This window comes from Natator depressus, chromosome 7 (genome assembly GCF_965152275.1).
Source record: "Natator depressus isolate rNatDep1 chromosome 7, rNatDep2.hap1, whole genome shotgun sequence".
Classification (NCBI taxonomy): Eukaryota; Metazoa; Chordata; order Testudines; family Cheloniidae; genus Natator; species Natator depressus.
Window position 1 is genome coordinate 55145192 of NC_134240.1, and position 27808 is coordinate 55172999.

The 27808-nt window shown below is 50.4% G+C and overlaps 2 protein-coding genes across 2 annotated transcripts; one reads left to right on the forward strand and one right to left on the reverse strand.

The window, feature by feature from the left end:
• Positions 1–2666: 2666 nt before the first annotated feature.
• On the forward strand, positions 2667–22076 carry CUEDC2 (CUE domain containing 2). Its single transcript, XM_074958513.1, has 9 exons — positions 2667–2817; positions 13973–14064; positions 15218–15361; positions 15894–15955; positions 17466–17599; positions 18874–19047; positions 19452–19513; positions 20995–21055; positions 21520–22076. Exons 2-9 carry the CDS (start codon positions 13991–13993, stop codon positions 21664–21666), a joined length of 858 nt encoding a protein of 285 aa, XP_074814614.1. The 5' UTR covers positions 2667–2817; positions 13973–13990; the 3' UTR covers positions 21667–22076.
• Positions 20678–27213, reverse strand: FBXL15 (F-box and leucine rich repeat protein 15). The gene is made up of 4 exons (XM_074958511.1): positions 27117–27213; positions 25755–25914; positions 23974–24476; positions 20678–23586 (listed from the first exon to the last, which is right to left on the reverse strand). The coding sequence occupies exons 1-4, from the start codon at positions 27149–27151 to the stop codon at positions 23397–23399; spliced, it is 888 nt and encodes a 295-aa protein (XP_074814612.1). The 5' UTR covers positions 27152–27213; the 3' UTR covers positions 20678–23396.
• Positions 27214–27808: the final 595 nt, after the last annotated feature.

Sequence of the window (27808 nt, forward strand, 5' to 3'; positions counted from 1 at the left end):
ACAACAACCACCAAATAACAACGCAGAGAAAGAACAATCTTCATCTGGCCCCGTTCAATACATGGTCAAAATCCATCACACTCATGAGCAAACAGGTCTCCGACTGTGACGAAGTGGGAATGTTCTTAATGTCTTCTTTGAATACTGTGTGTGCCTCAGTTTCCCCAATGTGTTACTCAAGTATTTAGGTGGTGGACTAAGCATGTGTGATCATTGCAGCAACCCCTAGAGGGCATGTGTGACTGCTGCCTGGCTGCCTGGGACAGTGAACAGCCGACACTGTAGCCTGGCAACCGATGGCTGGGCCCCCTCCTCTGCAAGAATCAGCAGGAGGTATTGCTGCAGACCAGGTGACCTGCTGGCCCAGGAAAGAGATAAAGGAATGAGGAGGGGCAACCCACGTGTCTGGGGTCAGGCAGCTGGAACTGGTCAGTCTCCTGTTGGGATTCGGAAGTGGGAGTTCAGGGCACCAGGCCCTGAATCCCCCCAAGATAGACTTTATTGAATGATCCCACTTTCTGTACTAGCAAGCTCTGCCCTATGCTGTGTTCCTGTTGAATAATAAACCCTTCTGTTTTACAACACTGGCTGAGAGTCACTGCTGGCTGCGGAGTTAGGGTGCAGGGCCCCTCCTGGGGTCCCGTCCATGTGTCCCCACTCTGGGAAATGCACGGTGAGAACAGGGGAGTTGAACGCTCCAAGGTCAGACCCAGGAAGGCCTTAGCCGAAAAGGCTTCTTGCCCTGATGATAAGGGGAAGTAGTGATAAGGAGAGGGCTATAGCAGAGTTAAGGTGCTGCTTTGGTGGGGGGGCTTGAATATTTAGATTTCCTGAAGCCTCTGCTTCAAGCCGCAGCAAGGTCTCCTCGCTCCTTCCTTCTTCCAAACTAGATTGTCCTGAGCACCAGACTGATTAATATGTGAATTTCTTAAATGGGTGAGTCTCTAAAAACTGTGGGTATTACAAGTGTTCCATCTTTTTTCTTAAGAGCCAACCGTGTCCTTGGTTAAAACTTCCCCTTCCATTCTATGGTTGTGCAGTGTATTGTGCACCTTGCTGTTCCTCTCCCTCCCCCCACACCCCAGAAGTGGGTGCATTTCAGTTGTCGTAGGTACAGAGCTCTATTGGGACTCGACAGGACGAAACCCACTATAGAAATGTGAAATCTGTGGGAGAGTGTTCAAACTTTTATTTCTATTCCAAAATAAGACAAAACAGCAGAAGAAGCAGGGCAAGACAGTGCCATATAGTTCAGGAAATACGGAGAACATACTGCGAGCAGCAGTCGAAGAATTCAAAGACATGAGGGAACGTGTTCACACTACGCCAGGGAGCAACGTACATACGTGAGAATGAAAAGAAAAAGTGGGACTGGGTAGGTTCTGGTCTCATGCCAGTGTATATGTGGAAGAATTCCATTGACCTGAGTGGCATTCTCCTGGCCCAGCTGAGAGCAGACTCTGGATAGCTCCCGTATAGCGGAGGAGTTGGAAAATATAAGCTGTGCATGGCTGCTTGGGGACTTTTATGAAACAGTCCAATGGCCTGATGCCATGGAGATACCTCCACCCTGCTGATGTAATCAGGGGTCCCGGGGCTGGGGGATGGTGAGGCAGGCACGGGGGCTGGGGCGGACAGGAGCGGGGGATGCACAGGGGTTGGAGGGCACGGGGGTTCTGGGGCAGGGGTAGCCCCATTTGGGGCAAGGATGGGAGTTTAGGGTTGCCAGGTGTCCAGTTTTCAACTGGAACACCCTGTCAAAAAGAGACCCTGATGGCTCCAGTCAGCACTGCTGACCAGGCCACTAAAAGTCTGGTAGGTGGCACAGCAGGGCTAAGGCAGGCTCCCTGGAAGCAGCCAGCATGTCTGACTCCTAGGTGCAGGGGCAGCCACAGGGACTCTGTGTGATGCCCTGAGCACCGGCTCCGCAGCTCCCATTGACCAGGAACTGCAGCCAGTGCAAGTTACGGGGGTGGCACCTGCAGGCATGGGCAGTGCACAGAGCCCTCTGGCCCCTCCACCTAGGAGCCGCTTCCGGGAGATGCTGCTTCCAGGAGATGCCTGAGGTAAGCACCACCTGGAGGCCGCACACCCTGCCCCAGCCCTAAGCCCCCTCCTGCACCCAAAGTTGCACACAGAGGCCACACCACACGCCCAAAGCCCCTGCCCCAGCCCTGAGCCCCCTCCCACACACAAATTCCCCTCTGGAGCCCACACCCCCTGCTGCACCCTAACCCCCTGCCCCAGCCCTGAGCCCCCTCCTGCACTCCAAACCCCTCATCCCCAGCCCCACTCCGGAGCCCTTACCCCCTCCCAACCCCCTGCCCCAGCCTGGAGCCCCCTCCCGCACCCCAAACCTCTCAGCTCCAGCCCGCATCCCAACCCCTTGCCCATGCCCAGTGAAAGTGAGTGGGGGTGGGGGAGGGGGAGGAAGGGGGCCTCGGGGAAGGGGCGGGGCAGGGGCAAGGGCGTTCGGTTTTGTGCCAGTAGAAAGTTGGCAACCCTCGGGGGACTGCGGGGGCACAGGTGGTGGGAGGGGCACTGGGGCGCGTGGCAGGGGTGGCCCCATTGGCTCCAGGCCAGGCAGCGACAGGCAGGCGCCCTAGCTCGACCGTACAAAGCCTCTGCAGCCGGCTTGGAAAGTCCCTCGTGCCCACAATAAAGATGGCGGCGCAGGAGCCCGATTGGGCGGGAGCTGCTCTAGCCTCCCAGTCCCAACTCTATGGCGGAGGGAGTCACCTGTTGCTTTCAACCTGACTGCGCGGGACCTGGCCCGGAGGCAGCGCGAGGCCGCGGCGGGGACGCGCAGGAGGCCAGGTGACGCCCCTCCCCCGCCTGCTTGTCTATGGCCGCGTTCCCCTGTGTCTGTCCGGCTGGGGCTCCCGGTGGGGCGGCGGGAGCGCGTCCGTGTGTCTGTCCCGGGGGGCGGGGGAGCGCCTCCGTGTGTCTGTCCCCAGGGGCCCCTGAGTGCAGGAGGTGGCGGGGTCCCTGGGTGCAGCCTGGGGGGCCGGCCCTTGTGCCCCAGCCACCCGCGTGCAGTGAGCGCCCGCCCAGAGCCGCCCACGGGGGCCGGGGGCTGCAGGGAGTGGCGGGGGCAGCAGAAGCGCCGTGTGGGGGCGAAGTGCCAGGTCCGAGTGCCCTCCTTGGACCCGGCAGCCAGGCCTGAGCGCCTGGGTCAGACCGCGTGTCAGACACCCAACGGACACGTGTGGAGTGGCCAGGCCATAGCGCCATCCGCGGGGTGCGGGATTCGCCCGTGGGGCCGCGCTAGCATAGCTGACGGCATCCGCACGGTACCTTTCTCTGCAGATCAAAGGTGTACTGAGACCAAGCCACATCTAAGCAGCCTCTGATTTTGGGTGCCTTCGTTTTTTGGGTTGCCCAACTTGATGCACCTTTCCCCGACTTCTAGAAATGCTGAGAATTCAGCCAAAGTCATTAGGAACTGTGGAGCTGTAACTGCTGAGCCGGGCCCTTCTGAAAATCAGCCTCAAAGTGTCTAAAGTTAGACATCTAAAAATGGCAGCATTCAGGATAGGGGTCGCTTGCTGAAAACCTGTCCCCCTCCTGACCTACCATGGGCAATGCAGCAAGTCAGTGGCAGAGCCAGAAACGCAGCCCAGTCCTGACTCTGACCACTAAAATGCTGCCTGCATCCCCAAGACTCCTTGATGTGGTTCTGTCTCCATGGTTCCCAATTCCGCTTGGTGGGGATTGTGTGTACACGCAGCCGGAGAGGTTCCCATAACATCACACCAGTCTGCCAAGCCCTGAGAGAATTGTATAGCCCTGCTTGCTTTTGTGTGTGGTTTTATTTGACAGCTGTCACATGACATTTACAAGAAAAATATATCCGACTATAATAAAAATCAAATGTGCCTTTGTCTTCAATCCTCTTCCATGTTTGTGTTGTTTTTTTTTCTTTTGCTGGTGATCGCTTGGGTTTCTTGGTAATGGATCTGGGAAGACGTGTGAGAGATGGGGGAGTTAAACTCTAGATTTTTGTATTTTAGTTTGACTTCCAGACACTTAATAATAGTGGGATTGTGATATTCAAAGTCTCCTGACTTACAATCATACAACTATCTAGAGTTCTTGTTCATGCTCCTGGCCTCTTGGCTAACATACTATTAAAAGCAACTGGGACAGGGGTCTTGAAAAGTGACACAGCTCTAGCAAATTCATTACAAAAGTTATGATTAGTTTAACTTTAGGTTCAATATTTGCTTTTCTCTAGTCCCAGTTTGTTTTTGTAGCACCCAGATGTATGGAGATAGCTGCTATTTAAAAAAAGAAAAGGAGTACTAGTGGCACCTTAGAGACTAACCAATTTATGAGCTACAGCTCATGAAAGCTTATGCTCAAATAAATTGGATAGTCTCTAAGGTGCCACTAGTACTCCTTTTCTTTTTGCGAATACAGACTAACACGGCTGCTACTCTGAAACCTGCTATTTAAACAACTTACTTTTTAAAACAGCATTAAATGAGGAAATAAGGTACTTCATGTGGTGTGTCACGCTGAGATGACAACATTTAGCACTTATTAGCACTTGTTCAAAGTGTTTTATAAACATTAGCTAATCCTCATAACTCCTTGTGAGGTAGGTAACTGAACATTATCCTCATGTTACACAAGGGGAAACTGAATCAAAGAGATTAAATGACTTTCCCAAGGTCACACAGCCAGTCTGTGTCAGAACTGGGATTACAGCTCAGGACTGTTTTTAACAATCAGCCTATTATTCGGGTGGTTTAACACTTTGCTTTTGAGGCCCATGCTGAAAATGCAAAGGTGCTGTGATGGCACAGCTCAGCCTCCATCCTCTGGTGTCTTACTGCTTTAATAAGACACACAAGTAATGTTTCATAGTTATAGCTGGGACCACAGCTCCTTTTGCTGGTTAGGAATAGGATTTTGCTGTATTTATTATACACTCAAGGTCCTGTCCAGTCCTCCAATTCTATGGTTTTTCAAGCAAACACCACAGAAATGTAGAACTTGAGAAATGTTGCCACAAAATTCCAAGGCTACTACGCCTATTAACATATTCAGCTTAATATTTTACATTTATATAGTACCTTTCATACTGAAGGATATTGTAGTGTCCTTTGCAATAGAGAAGAATCATAATTAATATAAAGGAAATTCTTTTAGACTACTACATAGATTCCTTGTCTCTTGTTCCTAAACTACACATTCTGTGCTTCCCACACTAGGTCTCCCTAATTCTTGGCTTGGGCTAAACAGTCCTAGAATGAACTGCTGACTATACAACAGGTACCAAAAAGCCTTACAAAGCCTAGCTGTGATCCTGTAGTCCTTACTCAGGCAAATCTTCCATTCACGTAAATGTGAGTTTTGCCTAGGTAAGGGCTGCAAGATAGGGCTCTGTATACATACAGCACTACTGAAGTGCAGCCATCTCTGGAGAGGAGAGTTGCAGCTATCCAATGCACAGCATGCTGTGTGACAATAGGAGGGGAGGGAAAATTCTGGCCATTGACAAATGTACTATGTGTTGTATTAATTAGAAGTATCAGGCTGGAGGGTATCGGGTTGTTGATAGAAGCCTGATTTTACTGTTGCAACACTATACAGTTAATTGTGTTACGTGTACAAGAACCCTGACCTGCTCTCCCATAGCAACCACACCATAAAAGTCCTTCAGACACTTATTATGCACAGAACAACAAAAACCAAAGCATAATCATTAAAATACTGGAACTCTAAATATCCTGGAGGCTATTCATTGTGGAAAGTTTTCTTTTAAGTTTAACAAAGTGTTTCAGAGAGTAAATTGTTTGTTAGAGAGAGTCTGTTGCTTGTATTGAAAGTTCCCGGGGGGGGGGGGGGGGAGAACAGTGTGAGTCGGTTTGCTGTTGGATTGTAGCTAGGGAGCTGTTGTTGAAAAATGTTCCTTTTTTCATTTTGATTGGTTAGGTTTTGGGAGGAGTTGTTTGTTTTAAGACAGGAAATGCACAAGAAGGGGGGGGGAAAGAACAATAAAGGAAAATATAGCTGCTGTCTCTAATGCCTGTTGTTGTTCCATTGAAGGGCAGCTTTTGCCCTTTAGTTTCAGCAAGACTCCAGCCCAGTCTGTAGGGCTCATCACAGCATCTATCCTTACAAAAAATGCTGGAGGATCTTTACTGTTCATGGAGAGCAGACAAGGCTTGGTTGGTTGGTTGGTTGGTTGTTTTTTTTTTTTTTAAGGTCTCATCTGAAAGATCCACAGGCTGTAAAGTGCATGGGACTCAATGTATCTACTACAGCAGGACAAAAGATAAGAAGCTTCTACTGGGATTTGATCCTGTGTTTTCAGAGCAGAGATATTTGAAAGATGAAGCTTAAATAATTTATACAATTGTAGATGTGCCATCTTTAGCTCTCTAGTTAATATAAAGGGCTCTAGCTTTGGCATGGATCTCTGCACCAGCAGGAAAAAAAAGGTGTGTTGTATGTGAGAGAACATTTTCGTCCTGCCTGTAAGTGAAATTCTTGTAGTCCAGCAACAGACTCATGGGCCTGTTACCCCTAAAGTAACTGGTACTAAGAGAAACTGGAAAAAAATCAGAATTTGGGGATAATTCCACCTCCAGAATGTGTGTGTTAGTCAAGAAGTTTCCAGGATAAAATGAAACTAGGTATTTCCATTAGTACTGTACCATGATAATCATACCATAACTATAGGAGAGTATTTTCTGGAGCTCCATTGCAAAGACCCAACATGTAGGTCATGTAAGGGGGAGGGAAAACTCCTTCTGTTCATGGAGGTACAGCAGAGAACAGATGTGGGTAGCACTGACCATGACAGTTTATGGGTACGTCTATACAGCAAAAGCTGTGCATGAGCGAGCTTGAATCCAGCTGGTGTGGGTAACAATAGCAATGGAGACCATGCAGTATGGGCTTATCTGTGCCGGGCTTGCACTACCTGTGTTGGAGCCCACCCTGTGCTGTCTTTCACTGCTATTGTTACCCATGCTAGCTGGATTCAGACTAGCTCAGGTAGGCTAGCCTGTGCACAGCTACTGCTTTGTAGATAAACCCTGAGATATTTAGGATGGTGTAATAACCTATTGAACCATAGCATCAACAACACAGTGAGCAAAGGTGTTTGATAGAGAAAGGAATAGATTTTCAAGTGGTCCCTTCACACCTTTTTCTAAATGACACCACTTTTCTCTCAGCCCAGTTTGAGAAATAGCTCTGACCAAATGAGTTTTGTGGAAACCAAATAAGCAGTCCATCCAATATGGCAACTTGAACCCATCCTGCCAGGATACCTGTATTCAGATGGTAAGCTCCCCTGAGCACACTGTTAGCACTTAAATAGGTTGGGTTTTATTTTATAAGACCCTCCAAAAGATGACAAGGAATTCCAGTGGTCTGAGATCTTCAGTTCTGACAGTGTAAAACTATAAGGTTGTAACCACAGCAAGGGGATGACACAATCACTTCTTCTAAAAGAACCAATCAAGGCAGAATGACAGCAATGCCATTTCTTGGCTATGCATGAAAGAAGAGCTACGTTTTTGCATAGGAAGCTAGGAAGAGTTCTCAGGCCCATTTTATAACGGTGAAAAATAATTAAGGAGTTCTGCGTAGAGAGCTGAGCCAGCTAACACCCACCAAAGAGGTGGTTATGTTAAAATCCACGCTGCAGTTGAGGCTGGAGGCTTAAAAGAATGATAGCATCATTTCAGTACAATTGTGTTTGCGCCCTGGGGAAAATTATTTCCCCTGCCTTTAGGGGATTATAAACTGCATTATAAAACTCATCCCCTGCAAAACTCTGCTTAAAAGATGAGAACTGGTAACAGAGCCCGCAGTTAATCCTCTCACGTCATAAATAGAAGAAGGTACGGCACTAAAGGCTTTCTGCTGTCCTGAGGTAAGGCATTCTGAAACTTCGATAACACAAAACAAAATTTGCAAGGATTAGTTTGATCTTGAAGAATCAGTTTCCAAATATTTTTTCATGGATTTTTATTTAGTTTTCTCTATTTCAGGAGAATAACTACAAACTAAATCTGATAGGCAGCAGAGCCTTCAGACTTCACAATCATTCCAGATGAATGTGTCACGTGAAAGGGAAGGACAGGTCTGAGATACAAGGTCCTGTTTCACTTGAAGAGAAATTCTGGATGGTCTGTGTACCTTAGAAGGAGGTGTGTCTCAGAGGCAGGTGCCTGGGTTGGCAGGTGTGCTTGCCCTCTTTCATTTTTCTGAGGGCTCAATGCTTGTGGTCTTACAGCCTTTAAATTAAAAACACATCTTTGCAGTTTGAATATAATGGCTTGGCTTTGTAATGAATAGGTTTATCTAAATATGGCTCTTGTTGATGGATATGGTAAAATACTATCCTGTTGACATGTCATTCTGAGACTTATAATTAAGAGACTAAGCCAATTGGCCCTCTCCTGCCCATATATAATATTCTGAAACCAGATGTTTTTCTGTCCACTAAGTGGGGCGTGGGAGCCTGTGGAACCCACATACTTTCGTCATCTCCCTATTTGCTGATAAAATAACTGATGGAGCATTGTCTCTTCTGACCACACGAGCTAGGACTGCTCTGCTCTTGACGTTGCATCTGAGGATAGTGTAATGAATCCACTGAGCTATAACAGGTCAGCAGAGGGCAGTGTGATGAATCTGCTAAGGGAGAATCTGCTGCTGGCCTTCTAGTTCTAGAGTGGCGAATCCTGGATCAGCCAGTGAGGGAAGGTTCCAGCAGCTGGGAGGATGGTTGGAGATGTGGGGGAATAGTCACTAAGGCAGCAGCCGAGGGCGACCGAACTGGGGTTCCTGGAATTGCTTGTGCACAGTTTAAGAATAACCAGACTCATGTAGATAAGAACATGCACATACAAACACACACATGACACTATGCCTGACTCTGTAACCCCCATTTCTCTCCAGCAATGGAAACTAGCCTCCTGCAAGGCCACTGAAATCACACGCTGCTCATCTGAGAGGCAGCCTTATCCTATCATGCCCCTCTCCAGAGGGGTTTCATAGAGAGAATGCTAGTTACATAGAGCGAATCGACTGTTTATCTGCCTTCAACTAATAAGAAGCTGAGATGACCTCCAAACTTCAAAAGGCAGAATGCCATAAGGCCGTTGCTTTGACTAGATTAATCTGTTAAGTTTACTAAAGTAGTGATTTCCAGACTCCTGTGAGTTGGAAAAGAATGGACTCCAATGCTGGAGCTGCTAGTCCTACTGGGCCCAGACATCTGGCAGTGGTGGAGACCTAGCAATGGAGCTAACTCAGTTACTGAAGTTGCCAGGCCTGTCATTTAAAAACCATCTTGCTATGAGGATGATCCAAGAACTAACGCTTCCTTCCAAATTTCTTTGAGATGATGCTCTGCATTCAGTTTGGGATCTGCTAATGACCTGGGAGTCAGGAGACCTGGGTTCTGGTTCCCAGTTCTGCCAGACATCGTGAATGAACTTGGTCGAGTCACTTTACTACTTGATGACTCGGCTTCCCCATCTGTAAAATAATAATGACTACCATCACAGGGAAGTTGAGGCCTAACCAATGTCTGCGCATTGAAAGGCGTGGAAAAAGGAGTATTTTGTTAGTTGGTCTGAGCTGCAATACTCCAAAAACCAATGTCTTTGATTGAGAAAAGGGTGGCTGGATTTTTTTTTTGTTTGTTTGTTTTTGGAGGGTACACTAAATAATAATCACCAGTATTTTATTGTGTGAGCAAAGAAGACTGCCTTTGCCAATTTAGTCTGCCTGGACAGGGAATAAATCTGGACCATGTCCTGCCATAATGCTGCTATCACAATCAGCACATCATAGGCTACCTGCTCTTGGTGAGTAGATATCCCAAGGAAGAAGAGCCTTCAGAGAAAGGTGATCTCTGGCTGGGAGGAGAATGGGAAATGTGCATTGCTCTTTAAGAGTGTGGTCCACTGAGGATGGGGTTAAGCAATATGGAGGTGATAGAGCCTGGTTCAGACATCCCAGAAGACTGTCTCACATTCTGTGGTGGCAGTAATGGGGTTGGGGTCCTTTGTCACTAACTGATATCAAAGAACACGGGGAGTTCATAGCATATAGTGTTATAAAAAGTCTCTTTCTGTAGTTCCAGGAACTAAGGAAGCTCAGCAATTGAGACGTTCTTCACTTCTGTTTGCCATTTTCCTCTGTGGCAGGGAAGTTGAGGGCTATGGAGGACTCATTGAAAAGCACCCAGATTATCCAAACTCTGCCCATCCCCCGTTTGGCATGGAACTTCTCATGAATTTATCACAAAAGAGTTTCCTTTCTTCAGAGGCCTGTTAAAGGTGGGTTTCTCTGAGAACAAAATCTTAAATCTGGAGGTAAAAATGAAGTTTGGGGAGATGCTAAAATAGTCATTCTGAGAAAGCTGAGAAGGACTCTATGCACATTGACTGAAGCTTCTTTCTAATGTCTGTCTGTCTACCTAAACGTTGGAAATTCCCTTTGTTTGGAAACCAACCTGGGTAATTCTGTGGGACAAAATCATTACAAACCGACATCTTCTCAGGAATTGTCAAAGGTTTGGGAAAGAGATTGTAAATGATCAGTTAGTAGTTGGTCTGAGCCGCAATACTCCAGTTGCTGATTTATTTATCCTTCTCTTCCTTTCCTCCCAGTCTGATGCTCCCCTGCAAGTGCTGTTGATTAAGGAGACAAGTGACTTTGCCAGTTCTATTGATCAGAATAAATTACTAGCAACTAATTTATGGACCTTGCAGAAGTGCCTTTGATGTGGTGGGCTGTGCTCTATTGTTCAGTAAATTGGGTTGTCAGAAAAAGTTATTGTTACGGTTATTGTTACATTTTATTGTTACAGTTCTCTCCCATAGCAGTATTGGCCAGCCTCACAGAAATGATGAAAATCTCTTCTCCTACCAGCAGAATGTCATGATGGGTCTGAGTAAGAGGGTGATGAACTCTCTCCCTACCAGTAGTGACTGTAAAAAGGACATCCCCAGTGCTCTATATTTATTGGCCATCCAGGCTTTCTGTAAAGGTTAATGACCTTTCTTGGACTTGCAAGCTCAGGGAATTTGCTAGTGACCAGCGATTGCAGGTTGGGCTTGGCATCTGCAGAACTGCTACTTAGTACAGTCTCCCCAACAATGAGATTCTGAAGTCAGAATTTTGCTAGTAAATGGGTTGATGATGCTTGAGGCAGAAGAGAATCTAGCTTGCTCTTCAGTGGATATAAGCTGCAAGGTTGAGGATGGCAAACTGATTTTTGCCAGTCAACTAAGAAGATATGATTCATTTAAAAAAAACCACACACATGGGCAGCAGAGAGGTGTTTGTTTATGGTCAGCTTCCACACTGGAAGGATATGACATTTGCAGAAGCAAGAAAATTACTAGCAAAGAGTCCTCCTAAGCCGAAATGGAAAAGCCGTGCAACAAATAGACACATATAGGGGTGGCATGTGGCTAGGCCTTCATGTTGGAGAGCTCTTATTAGGATACTTCCTTGCTTTTGTTTTATTGCAATGCTATGAAATGAAAATGTTCATGTTGTGATTACTGCAAAGAGGCCTTTTTGGTTAATAATAATAATACATTTGTCTTGCTGGAGATGTCTTCCTTCCTCTGTTGTTTTTTGCAGGTATGTTATTTATCTAGGTTCCCTTTTTGATGCCCCTCACTGTGAGCTTTTGAGCACCTCCAAAGAAAAATGATGGGATGGAATATGGGAAAGAGTCAGGGAGGGGAGGGGTCTTTTAACTATTAAATTTAGAAAAATGGGAATATTGGCAGAAGGCTGGAGTTGCAGAAGAGCTTGTGAGAACAAGTGGGTTTGGCCTTTAGCTCTTAAGAAATTGAGATTAGTCGTGGTTCTTATTCCAGCTGATAGTGAGTAGTGTAGCCTGGGTCCAGCTGCTGTGAAGTTCTGTCCACCAGGAGGACTGTAGACGTTCTTCCCTGCATCCCACAACCCATTTAGTTTAAGAAAGAGAAGGATATGGAGTGACTGGATCACAGTCTGTAAGTACACCGGACCCTCACTAGAATGCAAGATTTGGGATCCATGTGCGAGGACCGCATTAAAATTAATTGCAATTAAAGTAATTAAATTTGGGATCCATGGCCACGACCGTGTTCCATGCAAATTCGCGTTATATAGACATGCGTTCTAGCGAGGGTCCGCTGTACCTAAGTGGGGAACAAAAATTTGATAAGAGAGGGCTTTTCAGTCTAGCAGCCAAAGGTCGAATATGATCCAATGGCTGGAAGTTGAAGATAGACAAATTCAGATTGGAAAGAAGGTGTAAATTTTTAACAGTGGGGGTAATTAGCCCTTGGAATAACTTCCCAAGGTCATGGTGAATTCTCCATCACTGACCACTTTTAAATCAAGGTTTGGTGTTTATCTAAAAGATCTGCTCTAGTTTAGGGTAGTGCTCTGGCCTGTGCTATGCAGGAGGGCAGGCTAAATGATCACAGTGGTCTTGGAGTCTATGAATCTCTCCCATTTGCCAGAATTGTTTACTCTGCTCCCTGCTCTGCTGAGCACAGAATGCTGCTGTGATCAGTTCTAAACCCTGGCATGATCAACAGAGTACCTGCCAATGTGGCGCCACAGTCTGGCGTTCAGTGCGCTGGTGCAGGGGGTTCTGTGTCTGGAGATAAATTCCAGATGGCTCTTGCAGAATACACAGGAGCCCTGCTGTTCTCTGGCCAAGGGGGGGGACGGGCTCCAAAACTGTATTCACACATGAAAACAAAGCTTATAACCCGGCTGGAAGTGCGGTTCCCCACAGGGGCCCTGGAACCCAGTGCTGAGCACAATCGGGTAGCTGTTTGTATCTGGTTAGCTCTGGTAAAGTCCTCTCTTAGGAGATGTGCTCAGCACCTCACAGGGTTGCTCTCCTAGAGGCCTGTGCTGCCTAATTTAGGGTTTGGTCCTGCTCCCAATGAAGGGAGGTTCGCCACTGATGCGTGCTGGAAGTGTGATCGTGCCTGTAGATTGTAAGCTCTTTGGGGTTGTGCCCACGTCGCTCACCAGGAATCATGATCCATCCGCAAGTAGGCGTCTGTGTCTGTAACTCAGGCCCTGCAGTGAGAAGTTCCCTGCTGTGCCGTCAGCTGACATGTACCTCAAGCACAAGAGGGAAGTTATGAGTGAGACAGCTGGTGGGATAGCATCTCTCCAGTGGGTTCAGACTGGACTCTGCTGCTAGCAGAGAGAGCGTGGGTGGACAGTGCAGTCCTGCCCTTGCTTATGTGGGAGGTCTGTGATCCTTAGAACGCCCCTGCTCAGTTACTGTTATCAAATGCTCCCATTGTGGTCACATTCACCTACAGAACAGCTCCTTCAAAAAGCACAACAATGGGCTCCTGTTTATGCAGGATTCCGCTGGCGCTGCCCTGTCTGACTGGGAGACCTTTGATATTTTGGCTGGCAGACTGGTTGGCTGTGCCCTGCCTGGTATTCCCTTGTGAAAGCCGCGATAGGCTGCCCTTTTACTGAAAGGCACTATCCTGTCTCCCACCCATTTACAAAGCCAGGCATCACTGAAAACACTGTTAGCTGGAAGATCCATCTTCACCCTCGGTGAGCAAGCAACACCCGAAGCCTTCCTTCATTGGAGTCCATCCTGCCATCTGATTCCGCAACTCTGCAGCTTGACACGTGTTGTTAGGATTTCTAGCTGTACTACACCTGCTGAGCGAGGGAGCTTTACTCTGCACTTGTGAAAGCCTTTGACACCAGTAGCAGAGAGAAGCTGTGAAACACAAGAGTGGTCTGACTGTGTTGGGCTGATATCTCTGGTGGCTCCTCATACTGCAGGTAACTCCGACAGTTCCCCAGGCCAATATGCTGGACGGGTGGAGTTCATGAATTGTTCTGATTGCATGAGCCTACATGGAGGTGTTGTGAATGTGAATGCTTTGGTCTCATTTTTGCTTCTGAAATTATATGTTTTTTTCCCCCCCACTTAAAGAAACCCATTTAAAGAGACATGGATCTTGAAAGAATCATTCGAGACTCTCTGACATGCTTCATCCAGTCCCACATCCCTGATGCCGATCTCAGGTATGTTCCAGCTCATCTTTTGAATTTGGACTTTCTATTAGTTGCCCCTTTTATTAAACTCCAGGTCTGATATTCTAACCTCCATTTATTGTATTCTGCTGCCCCTCAATCCAGATCTCGGGGATGCATGTAATTTGTCCAAAGTCTGCTAGAGCCCTCGCACCATCTGTAACTTGGCTACGCTCGAAACTTCAAAGCGCTGCTGCGGGAGCGCTTTGAAGAGCGAGTGTGGTCACGCACCAGCACAGGGGGAGAGCTCTTCCAGCGTTCCTGGTACTCCACCTCCACGAGGGGATTAGCTTAGAGCACTGGGAGCGTGGCTCCCAGCGCTGGGGCACTGTTTACACTGGCGCTTTACAGCACTGTAACTTGCTGCGCTCAGGGGGGTGTTTTTTCACACCCCTGAGCAAGAAAGTTTGCAGTGCTGTAAAGTGCCAGTGTAGCCATAGCCTAATAGTGTTATCATTTAGTAGCTTCCAGTGAAACTAAGGAATAAGGTTATTAATTTCTTATGCAGTAACACAGATCTAGCTAGCTCCTATCATCTTAAAGGGATCCCGAAGTGCTTTTCAAACAGCAGACTGATATACCCGTACACAGTTTATATAACAAGAACTTTGCCCACTAATGAAATGCAGCCATCTCTAGGTTGGAATGCAGTGGCTGTTTTGTGGTAAGTGGCAGCCGTATGCAGGCTTAGGACAGAAAATGAAGAAGAGTACTACATCCAGTAGATTGTTAACCTGAAATTCTATCTACAGAGTACAATTACCCTTGGAATCTGCCCAGAATACCAGAATTAACATTGTCACAAGTGCTCAGGACCTTGCCCAGACACTGTAACTCCAACAGTACTGTCCTCCCTCCCCCAGCAGTGTACTGGGGTATTACTTTAGTGCTGACTGGGAAGGAAAACGGTCACAAATTAAACTGCACAAGTCATTTTCTGCAGCACCTCAGATTATCCCTGAAAATCTGCCCTACAAATATTGACAAGGGCCTATGTGCCTTCATTTGTGAGATTTGATCCAATCACAGTACAGGAAGCTGGCCAAGTGGGTCCTGTGACTGCAGTTGCACTACGTGGAAGGGCACTAGGGAGGTGAGTACCTGTTAGCTCAGCTCCCTAAACTTGCATTCTCCTTGTCTCCAGCGGGATGGATGAAGTTTTCTTCTCCTACATCGCTAGTGTCCTAGAAGAACTAGGCTCACCAGAGTCGTCCGAGGAGAACTTTGATATGGACATGTTTGTGGAAATGATGGAGGCGTATATCCCTGGCTTTGCAGAAATCAACAGGTGTGTGCCTCTAATCATCTAGGACATACATGCCACGCTTCAAGAACTGGGTCTAAGTGTCATAGTACCACAGAGCTCAGTTGTTGCATCAAGCAGCTCAGTGCTTTGGTTTAAGGATCTTCTGGTCCCAAAACCATGCAGTCGTGTACGGGGTCTTGCCTTTACTTGGGTACATGATGACAAATAGCAGTACAGATTGCAAGCCGGCCCCAGGCCTTCTGAGACCCCAGTTTGTTGTACTGGATTTACTATGGCACTAGTCTGCTGCACACACTGGCTTTACAGGGTCCATCTTTCTAGATCGGTGGCTCAGCAATATGGTTGTTTTGCATAGACTGAGTTGCATGTGCTCAGTGTAGAATTCCAGAAGCAGCTGTCTGCTGTTAGTGACTCTCTCAACCTCTGCCAGGTGTGTGGGGAACACTACACAGACACTATACAGTGATTTCAGGGTGGGGGACTTGTAGGTACCTAGATCAGCAGGAGAAGCTTGTGCTCCCTATGCCAATCACACTGCGACTGTCTCTTGCAGCGGGAACATTTGTGAAATGATGATTGCCCTCTCAGAAAGGCTCAGTGAAGCTCGCAACAAAGGTAAGTTGCACGGTGGACGCTCAGGCATGCAGAGGTGCATCAAGGATGTGGTTTTAGTCTTAAGTTCTCTGAGGGATGGGGAGCGTCACAGAACAATGCATGATCTTGCCATTTAAGCTGGGATATTTAGGAGAGTCTCACAGGGGACTCTGAATCGCTTCACTTCTAACCAGATTAAGTCGGTCTTGACAGGAGCATGTGGGAGGGTTGGTAGGTTGGAATGCACTTGTTTGTGGCTGAACTAGAGGCACTTGTGGGGGGAAACCCACTTGAACAAATCCCTGGGGTTGCTGGTGATCCCAACCGCATATAAAGTGAATGCAGAGTAAGGGGAAGGTTCCCTCTACAGGACTATTGCTCCTGAGGTATCTAGAGGGGTCTTGTGTATAGTTTGGAAACGGGATTGGACAGACCAGGTCAAATCCTCCTTCCAAAGCCAGTAAGTTGGGGATTTCTCTCTGCATTCCCGTTAGCAGCATCGCTCAAGGGTTGCAAACCCAGATAGTCTCTTGTACATGATACTTAGCCTGAGAGAGTCAGTTGGATTCTCTGTCATTGGCGTCTGTAAATTGAGATGGGATGCCTTTCTAAAGGAACTGCTCTAACCCACCCAGGAGTTAGTGGCTGGCTGCAGGAATTGCTGGATGAGGGGTGAGACCCATCGGGGCAGAGGGGCCAGATTTTGTCCAACCGAAGCCTCACTGGCATCTCATCTGGAGCCAAAAGGCCCCACATAATAGAGCAGACTGCCCCGCCCTTATCATGCATACTGGAGAGCAGCCTACAGATAGTGTAACAATAATACACAGCATGGCTACAGCACCCTCCAAGCTACAATCTCAAGGTGCCTCACATGCACGGGGAAGCATCATCCCCACTTTACAGATGGGGAAACTGAGGCATATACCCTCTAAATGACTTCCTCTTATTACACACAGGGAGTCTGTGTTAGAGCTGGGAGAAAAGAAGCCAGGGATCCTGATTCTCAATCTGGTACATTAACCATCTTCCACACACACACTCCCAGTACAATGCTGGCTTCATCAAAGCAGCCTGACCACATTGCACACTGGGCCTCACACCGTGCAGGAGCCTCGCCTACATGTAAATTAATTCCCAGACAACAATTGAGAGTATGTACCAGTCACTTAATAAAACACTCTACAGGGATGGTGTAATTTACCCCAACCCCAGTAATACAAACCCCAGAAATTCATTTAAAAGATCAAGGTGTCAGTTAAAAGATATCCAAACATGTTAAGGTCTGGAAACACACAGTTAAGGCACCCAAACAACCTTAACTCTGCCCCGCTGCAGGCTGTATGAACAAGGTGGCAGCCATACCTGATTGGCAGTAGTAGGAGAGCATTGGCTGGTAACCAATCATGGAGAAAGGAATTAGTGCTGGCATGCAGCACAGTAGCAACCTTGTCCTTCCCATAACGAAAGCTATAGGTAGCTGTAACCTTTACAGGGCTGCTCACAAATAAATATGCACTGTGTCTTTAAGGAAAGGTTTGCCAAAAGGCTGTGGAGAGTGCGAGCAGTGCCCCTGCTGAAGAGCTGAACCAGAGCGATGAGCAGGGGGCAGGAGCTTCTGATGAGGGGAGGCTGCATATACCAGCAGAGGGAGCCATGGCTCAGGTACTGGGATGTTGCCATAGAGAACTAGACACAGGACAGACAGAGTTGCATGCCACAGGTTACCATACGGGGCTGGACATAATCTGGCTCTGTAGGGGTCTATGTGGTGCAGGTGGCCGGAAGCAATATTATCTCAAGATGTGACCTCACCTTGTGTGATATGATGAGCAGGGTCTTGTCAGTACTGGGAGGGGAAACCTTCCAAGAAAACTCAAAGGTTGCCAGAAGTGGTGTGGGCAACTCCACAGCTCGTGCTCTTCCCTCTGAATCAGCACTGAACCAGCCCTGCAGCTGGGGGACGCTGTGCTACTTTCTGGACGGGAGGTAGCAGAGCATCTGCCTGCTTGTAATTAAAGATCCCACGGGACTTTTCACAAAAGCCAAATATCAACTCTGAGTGCTGAATTCTGCATCCCTAAATCCCCTCCCAAGTTCTAATTTCTTACATTCTCCATTTCCTGTTCTAAACCATTGTACAGCTTCCCCTTTCCACCTGACAGGTGGCTGCATTTCAGTGGTGGGTGCCGTGGTTCCTGAAGAAAGAGTTTGCAGAACTTGTTCATAATGTTTGTACGGTACTGGATCATCCTCCGTCCCCTCTGTGCAATTCAGGGACAAGCCAGCGTTTACTCTCCAGGGCCCATCAGCCGTGCTCCAGCTGTAGAGAGCACTGCTCAGCTGGTATTCCCACTGTGAGCACTTCCCTGCACACCTGGTCCCATCCCTGCTCTTTCCCCCTGCACTGGGGCAAGAACATGCATACTGATGCCCTCTTCTTGCTCGGTGATTGTCACCATTTGTCACGTGCTTTATAGAAACTGTCATTACTGCACTTCAGCGTCTCTGCTGCCGTAGGAGCATGCTGTGCTTAAACCCCTCCCCGCCCCCATTCGCTGCGACGCCACACGGTGGGAGTGCCAGTTGTCAGGGCTACAGGTAAATGGGCCAGTTCCCAGAATCTCTGGGGGGGTGGATGTGCAGCAGCACAGTAGGCAAATGAGCTGACACCCAGAAGACCTACCTTGGGGGACTGCTAATCTGCTGGCAAGAAGTAGGCCAATAGTATCCAGACTCCTTGCTGCTGTGTGTGAGGGCAGAGCCTGCAAAGAGCTAAGCCTATAACTAGCTCCCCAGCTTCAGGGATGAGGTTTGCACCTGCCCGTGTGAGGAGACTTGGTTCTGCGGAAAAATATCTGGCTTGCCGGAAACCAATTTTCCTGGCCTAAAGTGCCCAGCCCTCCAGAGTCAGCCCAGGTCTGTCTTACCCTGACCAGGGAGCAGAAGGTGACCCGAAGGATGGGGTGGAGCTGCTCCTGGAGATGTTCCCAGCCTGCACCCTCAGCCAGGCTCAGAAGGCACTAGCCATGGCACTGGGAAATCTGGACGAGGCGGTGCAATTACTGGTGGAGGAGAAGGTGGAACCTGGCCCAGGGGGCGCTAACATGAAGGTATTGTGGCCCTGGCAGCAGCATCGGGGGGGACTGGAGGAACCGGTGTCCACAAATACAGCAGGGCATCACACCAAGATGAAACATAGTTCATTACCTCTGAAAGTGGCTGTGGGGATCTTCCATGTCCCCATAGCAAATGGAAGAGGCCAGCAGGTCCTCACCCTGTGAGCAGAGCAGTGAGATCCCACTGAGCTGGCTCCTTCCCCAGGGATTCCAGGTACAGGCTGTCCAGCCTGCAGGGCTGCCATGAGAGAGGTTGTGCCCCATGCATTCTCCTCCCCTAACGCTGACTGGCCAGTATCCGGGGTAGCTTCTTCACACTGGGACTAGCTAACAGGATGGAATTGGACAGCTGATGGCTTTGTAGCTCACGCACATCCTTTCCTACTCTCTAATCCCAGGAGACAGCAAGGTCCCACCGAGCGCCCAAACAAGATGACCTCAAACAATTTATCTTACAGAAGTAAGTACCAAGCAGCGAGGATCTGCTCATGTCCTTGTTAGTGGCAAGAACGGGCTCTGATAAGGGGCTTGGGGAAATAGTCACAAATGGAACTTGCCCACCCAGGCTACCCTGCCAAAGTGACCTATCCGAGAGCTTTGGTGTGTGCCACTCTGCAGTTGGGCCATTGGTAAGGGGACGATCCTGGCATGCCTGGGCCATGGCTAATCTCAAAATGCAGGTCCAGTCAGAGAAGGGATGTGAACTCTGCTCGGGGTTTCCCTATTGATTCTTACAACCACGTCTGGCTCAGACAAGCCTAAAGTCACTATCTGTAAGTGCTGAAGCTGCAGCCTGCACCTGCCCAGCTGGGATCTGCCCCTCCAGGCTGGTTCTTTCTGCTTCCCTATGTCACCGCCAGTGATAAGTGACAGCTGGAATTCAGCTGGCGGGTGTGAGCAAGGCAGAACAGAACCCAGCTCACTCTCCCAGAGTAGTGCTGTCTCCCAAGGGCTAACCTAGCTCCAGCTGATCTGACACAGGCTTGCTGTGATCGCGAGGGAGCAGATGTGTTGAGTAAAAAGGTGCCATTTAGTCACATATGCTAACCTCACTTTAATGGTGGCTTTGGCAAGGTCCTTACAACACAACTCAAGCACAGTGAGCGAGAGCAGTCTTCTAGCTGGAAATACACAGGAGCAGCTATCCTAGCTCAGGGACAAGACCAAGGCTGGCTGTGCTGTCACATAGTTGTATTGGCTCTAGAGTGGCAAAAGGGAGTAAAGAACTCATCAGTGCAGTGAGCAAGTACCTGTGCATCAGTCAAACATGGAGCGAGGTGACACTTTACCCCTCAAACAAAACCCTTTAGCAAAGTGCATGAAGTTTTGAAGGGAAGTCATCTCTGAAATGAGAGATGCAGCCACTTCAGCACTGTGCTACCAGGAACCCACCGCTGTGCATCTCAGTCGAGTCCTTCAGCTGCATGGTGCTCAGAACACATCGTAGATGCTGCCCGCCCACAGAGATTGGAAAGTAGCAAACCTGCTTCCTAAAATAGTCCAGAACTTGCCCTGTCAAGAGTTGCTCAGAGGTGGAAGAGGCAAGGATTATGGCCCCAGATCCTCCAAGGTATTTAGGTGCCTAACTGCCATTTAGGAGCTAGGCACTTAAATATCTTGGAGGATCTGGGCCTACTTAAGCAAACCATGTAGCCAGGCTGCCTTCAGGTACACTTCACATGGCCTGGGACGTCGCTTCAGGGTCCTTTAGCTGGCTGTGCAGATCCCACCCATTGAAAGGATAGCACCTCTGATGCTGTAGTACCTCCTCCCTCCCACTGTTAGTCCTGGGCTCATCCCCAGTGTTCCAGCTGGAAGTGGAGTGCAGCAGGCATTGAGGTCACACTGAAAATGTGGCGGGGGATAAGGAAATGGGATGTGAGTAGCCCATGATAGTGTTGTGTGTGTTGCAGCTTTCACTAATTCCCGACTGTGTTTCAGATACATGATGGTGGACAGCGAGGAGGACCAGAAAACACACAGGCCGGTGCCGCCAAAGGAGGTGAGGAGAGCCACGGTCGGTATGGCTATGAGAGTCTTTGGCTATAGCAGGGTCTAACTACAGGTTGGCAGCAGAGTGAATCTGCCACAGTGAAAGCCCCGTTCACAGAACCTTTGGCTGGAAGGAAGGGGGAACTGGTCCAGCCAAGAGAGGTGTAAGATGGGCAGCAGGGGCTGTCACTGTTTACCACTTCAGCCTAATGCTGTGCTTCCCCACGGGGGTGTATGTATACCCCCATGGCTTCATCTTGCTTTCCTACCAGTTATGTAACCAAGACTCACACAGCGTTCTCCAGCCGCTGAGATCAGCTAGTCCTGCTCTTAAAGAACGTGTGAGACACAGAACCTAACCCTTTCAGTTGATGCTAATTCCACCTGCCCCGAAGACCCACCCAAGCCTGCCCTGCAGATGCACCCAGGGCTCCCATCACTTTCCACTTCACATCAATTTCACTTCCTTCCTAGGCTCCCAAGAAACTGATCCGCTACATTGACAACCAGGTGGTGAGTACAAAGGGAGAAAGGTACAAAGACATTAAAAAGCCAGAGAGCGAGGAGATGAAGAGAACTTACATCAGCCTCAAGCCAGCCAAGAAATACAAATTCCACTGATGGACATTCCCTCCAAGGCATCTTCCTCTGCCTTGCTGGCTGAGGCATGGAGGAACAGACCAGGGAGGCAGGAAGGATGAGAGGGGCCTTCTACACGCCTCTGACTGGAACTAACCTACCACTAGGAGCCAGCATGCTGCTGTCAGCCTCTAATTATAGCATGATGTCCCAGAGAAGCCTGTTCCGCAACGCTGTTGTGTAACCTTCCAAACTGTCCCTCCGCAGCCAGGAGCCAGCTGTCACTATGGCAAATTTGACCAACACAGCTGCTGTGTGTCCTGGACCTCTCTGCCATTCCTTGCATGGGGATTTTTTATAGCTAATGTGTGGCTAGTGCAGTTCACAGCCGTCTTTTTAAATGTGCGTGCAATGGTGTTTCTGTTGATCGTGACTGTTAGTAAAAATGGCGTGTATCAGTGTGGAATTCAGCCAGAATACATCTGCTCCTGGGAAGGGTCGCGCACTCGCAGTCCCTCATGGTTGGTTGGAGGCTTAAGCTGCATCTTTCTGTCTCTGCCACACCCCAGCCCAAGGCATGAGATGGTGCCTGTAGACTGGCTACCTGCAGCTCCTTCAACGTGTTGAATGCACAGTGATTGTGAGGGCTTAGGTTAGAAACTAGGCCTGGTATTGTGAGCTTCCCCACACCTCTGCCAGCACAATTCCTGATGGCTCTGCAGCAGCCCGATAGGGCCAGCAGCTGAGGACACCCCTCCAGGGCCCTGCTATTTCAGGGCTGGAACCTGAGTGGCAGCCACCAGCCCTGTGATGAGCAGGGGACACAGCCCCAGGATGAAGGCTTGCTACACTGCTGACCAAACTCAGATGTGAACTGAGTTCCCCAGCAGTAAGTGGTATCTACCGCCTGCTGTACAGAACCCACAGGGGCCTCACTCTTCTCCCTGCCCTAGCACTTGGGAATCACTCCAGGTAGCTAGTGTCACTTTCCCCTCCAGCCCACACTTGAAGCTAGGGCTGCGATTCCCAGCTCTCATCGAGCCAGGTGCTAAAAACAGCAGCATAGCTTCAGTAGCACACGCAGCAAGTGGTGGTACAGGCTAGCTGCCCCGGGTACAAAGCTCCCCAGACCCACAGCTGCCTGGTCAGGGCGACTAGCCTGTGCCACTGCTGTTGGGAGATGGCCCGCCGGTTTCTGACAAGGTCGTTCCAGTGTGCTGTAGCTATCACTGAGACTCCCTCCCCCCCCAGCTCAGCAAGCCCTGTCCTGGCTGGGAGGAGAGCTCAGCACTTCCCCTTCGATGGGGCAGAGGTGGTATGGTTTATTCAACAGTTCTGCAGCCAGTCCACAGCCATAGTCCCTTCACAGCATCCTGTTCTCTGTAAAGCCGATGCCCAGCATGCTGGACTTCGAGATTTTAAATATTGCTTAAATAATATATCCTGTTTACCAGCTGACCTGGCCCAGCCAGGGTGTGTTCAGCACCACGGCGTTGCTGAGAGCGCCTCTCGCTTTTCACACCACTGCAAAGTGCTGCTGCTCCCCCCAGGAGGCAATGAGGGAGCCCCGTTACAAAAACGGCCGTGGCTAAAGAGCACCAAGGGGGCGGGGGGTAGAGGGAGGTCAGAGAGCCCTATCAGGACCAGCCACACTGATGGGACTGACTGCTCCCTCTGAGTGTCTCAGAAGCAATTTCTTACAGCACCCTCCAGGAGGCAGAGGCCAGCTGGGCGCTCTCTCCCGCCTCAGCAGCAGCAGCCGTCCCCCTCCTCTAGATCTGAAGGTTAATGAAGGGGGCAAATCCAACCCCATCCTGCAGGAGAACGAGGGCCCTCTGCAGCGGCAGCTCCACATCCAGCTCCACCCCACGGCCACGGAGGATGCTCAGGCTGGACTCGGCCACCTTAGGACAGTGTTTCACCTTCAGCGAGCGCAGCTTGGTGCAATACTCGGCCAGGACCCTACCAAGAGAGAGCACAGGCTGGAGGCAACAGCTCCTGCTCCCAGCACCCTCCTGCACTGTTACTGGAAGGTGACACACAGTACCCATGGGAGGAGGGCCTTGCCTGGGCATAGAGCACAAGCAGGAGATGGTAATCTGGTGATCAGCTCAATCCTGATCCCTCTCCATGGCATCCCAGAGAGCTTACTGTAGCCAAGCCCCCATCTGTTACATCTAGTATCTATGCTGTCCTCCAGTGCCTCCCAGCAGCCTCAAGCTGCCACTGCACCCAGCACCACAGGAGCGAGCAAGGAAGAGACCCAGCCTCCCTTCTTTCTCTCTGATCTCCCCCCAACCCCACGTGGAGGGCCCCCATCCTGCATGCACAGTTAAACGAACTTGGTACCTAATGGACTCATTCTTGACCCGCAGACACCCAGTGAGGTCCAGGTGCTCCAGCTCAGGGCAGCACTTGGCAATCTCCTCCACCGCCGTGTCACCCACGTTGGCATTGACAGCCAGAGAGAGGGACTTCAGCCTGCTGCACTTCTGCGCCAGGTAGCAGATGGCTTCGTCCTTCAGCTGGCGACAGGCCGTCAGGTCCAGGGACTCCAGTCCCTTGCAGTGGTCAGCCAGGCTGCGCAGAGAGAGGCTGTCCACCCACTCGCAGTGAGCCAGGGAGAGACCACGCACATGGGGGCAGCTCAGTGAGATGGCCACCAGGGCATGCCGGCTCAGCTGCAGGCAGCTGCTCAGCTGGATCTGCTGCAGGTGGTGGTTCTGGCCAATCACAGGAAGCAGCTCCTTGTCAGTCAGCCAATCAGAGCAGTTCTGGAGCGCCAGCTGTTGCAGAACTTCGTTGTCTTTCAGAAGGTTACAGAAAGCAGTTTTGGGGAGGTTAGGACCAACCTGCATTGGGAGAACAGAGAACAAGACCTCCAGTGTATCAACGCTGCTCTGGCTCTTAGATTCTCTCCCTCACTAGTCTCTTCCTTGCACCAGAGACATTAAAGAGCGAAGAGCCAGAGGAGACTTGGTAGGTCACCAAATCCACCCCCTCACCAGGGCTGCAGCACTTCCTGCAGCTTCTTCTCCACTTCAGTGGCCCAAGGGATGGGGCTCCCACAGCTTCCCTTGGAGACCATTCCACAGTACGAGAATTCTTGCCATCAAGAAGTTATTCCAGCTCTTCAATCCAAGGTTACCTCCTCTTAATGCCATTGAATTGCTTCTGTTTCTAAATCCCTGCCTCTCTACATTCTCCAGCTGTAAATACTTGCAGACAGGCCTGCCCCTCTTAGTCAGTGCTAGGGCAAGTAATGCCCATTTTGCTCTTTTTTTAAATTTTCCCAGCCAGTCACTCCTTCCATCTAATCTCTCCTAAGCTATGCAAGTCCTCATGTGAACACACGTCTTTTGAACAACTGCGGCTCAAGTGAATTTAGCCGCAGTAGGTAAAAAAGTGAATTTAACTAAATCCACTTGAACCACTGCTATTCCATAATAAATGTGTTCACTCAGACTTGCACTAAAATAACTCCCCAAGTTTGATTTGTAACTGGTTTAACATACACCTCTTACTATTTCTGTGCTGATTTGTGTGTAGATCAGCTCTTCACTGAGGCCCAGCCTACAGTCTCCTGTGTTTCCTACTCATCAGGAAGAGCCATCCCTGCAGCCCCCCATACCACCTTCCCAGTAGGGCTGGGAGAATACTTGGCTTGGTGAGTTCCAGCCCCTAAGGCTGGACACACCTGCGCACATCATATTCCCATCCCCCCGCCTCAAGGGGCCAGACCCATCTAGACACACCATATTCCACACACACACAGCTGTATGCATCATTCCCACCTGCCTCCACACCTGGGCAAAACAGAGAGTCTGTCCCATTCCCAGCCTAGCGCCTCTCTGCTCCCCCCTGCTGGTGCTTGGATAGGGCCATGGGAAGGGCTTCTGGTTTCATCATTCCTGTCAGCCTAATGGCCTATTATTAACAAATCTGTGCGCTGCTGAGACTTGAATCACTCCTGTCAGCCCCTGAAAGCATGGGGGCGGGGCACGTTAACCAGAGCAAATATTCTGACTGTGATTTGCCTTCCTCCCTCCTACCTAGCCTGACTTTCCCATTGTAGGTTCTTCCCATACGTAACAGCTCTCCCCAGCGCCAAGTGTACAACTCTCCTATACCTGGCTAGAGTCAAAGCAGCGCATGTTGGCCAGGTACAGCTGGATGAGAGTCTGGAATGGCTTGCTGACCCTCTGCAGGCTCAGGAGCTGTCGCAGAGGCAGATGGCAGAGGATGTGTGGCACCAGGATGTCCTCCCAGGGCAGGTCCAGGAGGTGGCCCCTGAAGGAAAAGCAAAGGCAAGTAAGCCCTGGAGCCAGTTAGACCCTGTTTCTCATAAAAGCCCAACCTGCTTCACGACAGTGACTGGGCTGCAGCCAACCAGCATGTCCAGAAAACAAGCTGCCAGAAGGAGAAACTAATTACTAAAGGGCTGCTTTTAGCAGACTCCCAGCTCGGGGCTGGATTTGCTCTCTTGTGAAGCTTCCCAGAGGATCTCAGACGTTCTCCCACTCCAGTCAAGCCCTCCATCCTTCAGGCTGTCAAAAAGGCCTCCCGATTCCCAGCTGCTGGACAGGCATTCTCTCAACAGCGAGGACAGTAAGCTGAAGCTCGAGGCCAACTGCATCCAGCCAGTCTGTTTAGCTCCTATTCTGTCGCACACCCGATCCTCCGGTCGGTCTGCAGGGGAGGCAGCCAGTGTTACATGTAAATGGAGGGGGAGGGGCTGTCATGCAGGCCCTGGCACTACTGCGGCAGAACAGAGCCCAGCACCCTCTGATGAGGCATGGAGGGCACAAGAAACACATTGTACAGCAGAAACAGCCTCGGGGGGGGGGGGGAGGGAAGAAAACACATTTTCTGCTTCAAGTTTTGTCCATTTTTCTAAAGGGATGTTAAAATGTGGAGCGGTAGCTAGATTTCCATGCTTTAAAAGGCAGAGCTAGAGCAACTGCCTCAGCATGGCTGTCAGGCGGCTACCCTTGCGAGTGCCTCTCTACAACCCAATTCCAGGAGCGGCGAAGGTAGCTGGGGCGTCCCTTCCACCCAGAGCCGGACAACACGCGCTCCCCAGTCCAGCCGTGTCAGCAGTGCCCACGCCGCTGCCCTCTCATCACTGAGCCTTCAACCCAGGGAAAGCCACAGGGAGCGCGTCACCTGCAGAGGAAACCGAGCTGGCTGGGCGCCCGCTGTGGCGGGGGTTGGTGATGGAGCAGGGCGCCGCCTGTGGCTGGGGCACCCCCAGCACCTGTAAGGCAGGACCCACTGCCGGACCCACTGCCTGCCCCGCCGCCGCGAGGGGGGCCCGGGCCAGGGCAGGCGGGCGGGCTCCCGCGCACAGAGCGAGCCGGCAGCACTGCGTGCCCTCCTGCGAGCCCCGCGCGGGCTCCCATGCGAGGGCGAAAGCGCCACGGCAGGGGCCGCTCTGGCCCGAGACGCCTGCTGTCTCCAGGGGCACCAGCCGGGGACGCTGCCGCCGGTACCTGGGGCAGGGCCGAGTCTCCCCTGGCGGCTCCATGGGGCTCTGGTCCCGTCTTCGCCAGCCGGCCGGCTCGCTTACCCCGCCCCCAGCGATGACGTGTCAGTGGCGCCGGGCGCCTGCTAAGCGTGTCATCCACGGGCTGGCCGCTCAGCGGGGCGGAAATGCGGGTGCCCCCTCCCACAGGCCAACTCAATCGAGCGCTACAGCGTCGACCGTCCGTCCCTGTAGCGTGTTCTGTCCGGCTGGACCCGCCGACCCGGAGAAAACGATCCGGTCTAGGCCGGGCGCGGGTCCAGCCCCGGGGGTAGCGGGGACTCAATCCGCCCCTTTTCCAAGGCCTGCCTGTCTGGAGGCGGATCACCCGGGGCTGAGCCCGGTCCACAGGGCTTGGGGGCAGACCGTTTGTGCCTCGGCCCGTGGGGCTAGTCCAGCCTGCCTGTGGCTGTGATCCTGGCCAGCCTCCCCAGCAAAGTGGGGTCCAGGCGTTGGAGGGAAGACCACGAGAGAGATCACGTGCTGCAGGGAGGCCTGGGGGGCGCTCTCCCCGCCGAGCAGCCTGGCTGGGCAGCAGCGGAGGTGGACCCTCTCCAGGGGTGGCCATACTGGGGGTCCTGGGAGCAGCTGGGGGTTCCTGTTGTATTATGAGATATTTTTTATTACTGAACATTTATACTCAGCAGCACCCAGAGGCCA

Bases quoted from the DNA above. Each gene is read 5' to 3' on its own strand.
- CUEDC2 (XM_074958513.1), top strand. From the start codon at position 13,991: ATGGATCTTGAAAGAATCATTCGAGACTCTCTGACATGCTTCATCCAG. The intron at 14,065-15,217 runs GTATGTTCCAGC...CCTTGTCTCCAG, and splicing joins ATCCCTGATGCCGATCTCAG to CGGGATGGATGAAGTTTTCT. The intron at 15,362-15,893 runs GTGTGTGCCTCT...TGTCTCTTGCAG, and splicing joins GGCTTTGCAGAAATCAACAG to CGGGAACATTTGTGAAATGA.
- FBXL15 (XM_074958511.1), bottom strand. From the start codon at position 27,151: ATGGAGCCGCCAGGGGAGACTCGGCCCTGCCCCAG. The intron at 25,915-27,116 runs GTACCGGCGGCA...CTTTTCCTTCAG, and splicing joins GAGACTCGGCCCTGCCCCAG to GGGCCACCTCCTGGACCTGC. The intron at 24,477-25,754 runs GTATAGGAGAGT...CTCCCAATGCAG, and splicing joins GCTGCTTTGACTCTAGCCAG to GTTGGTCCTAACCTCCCCAA.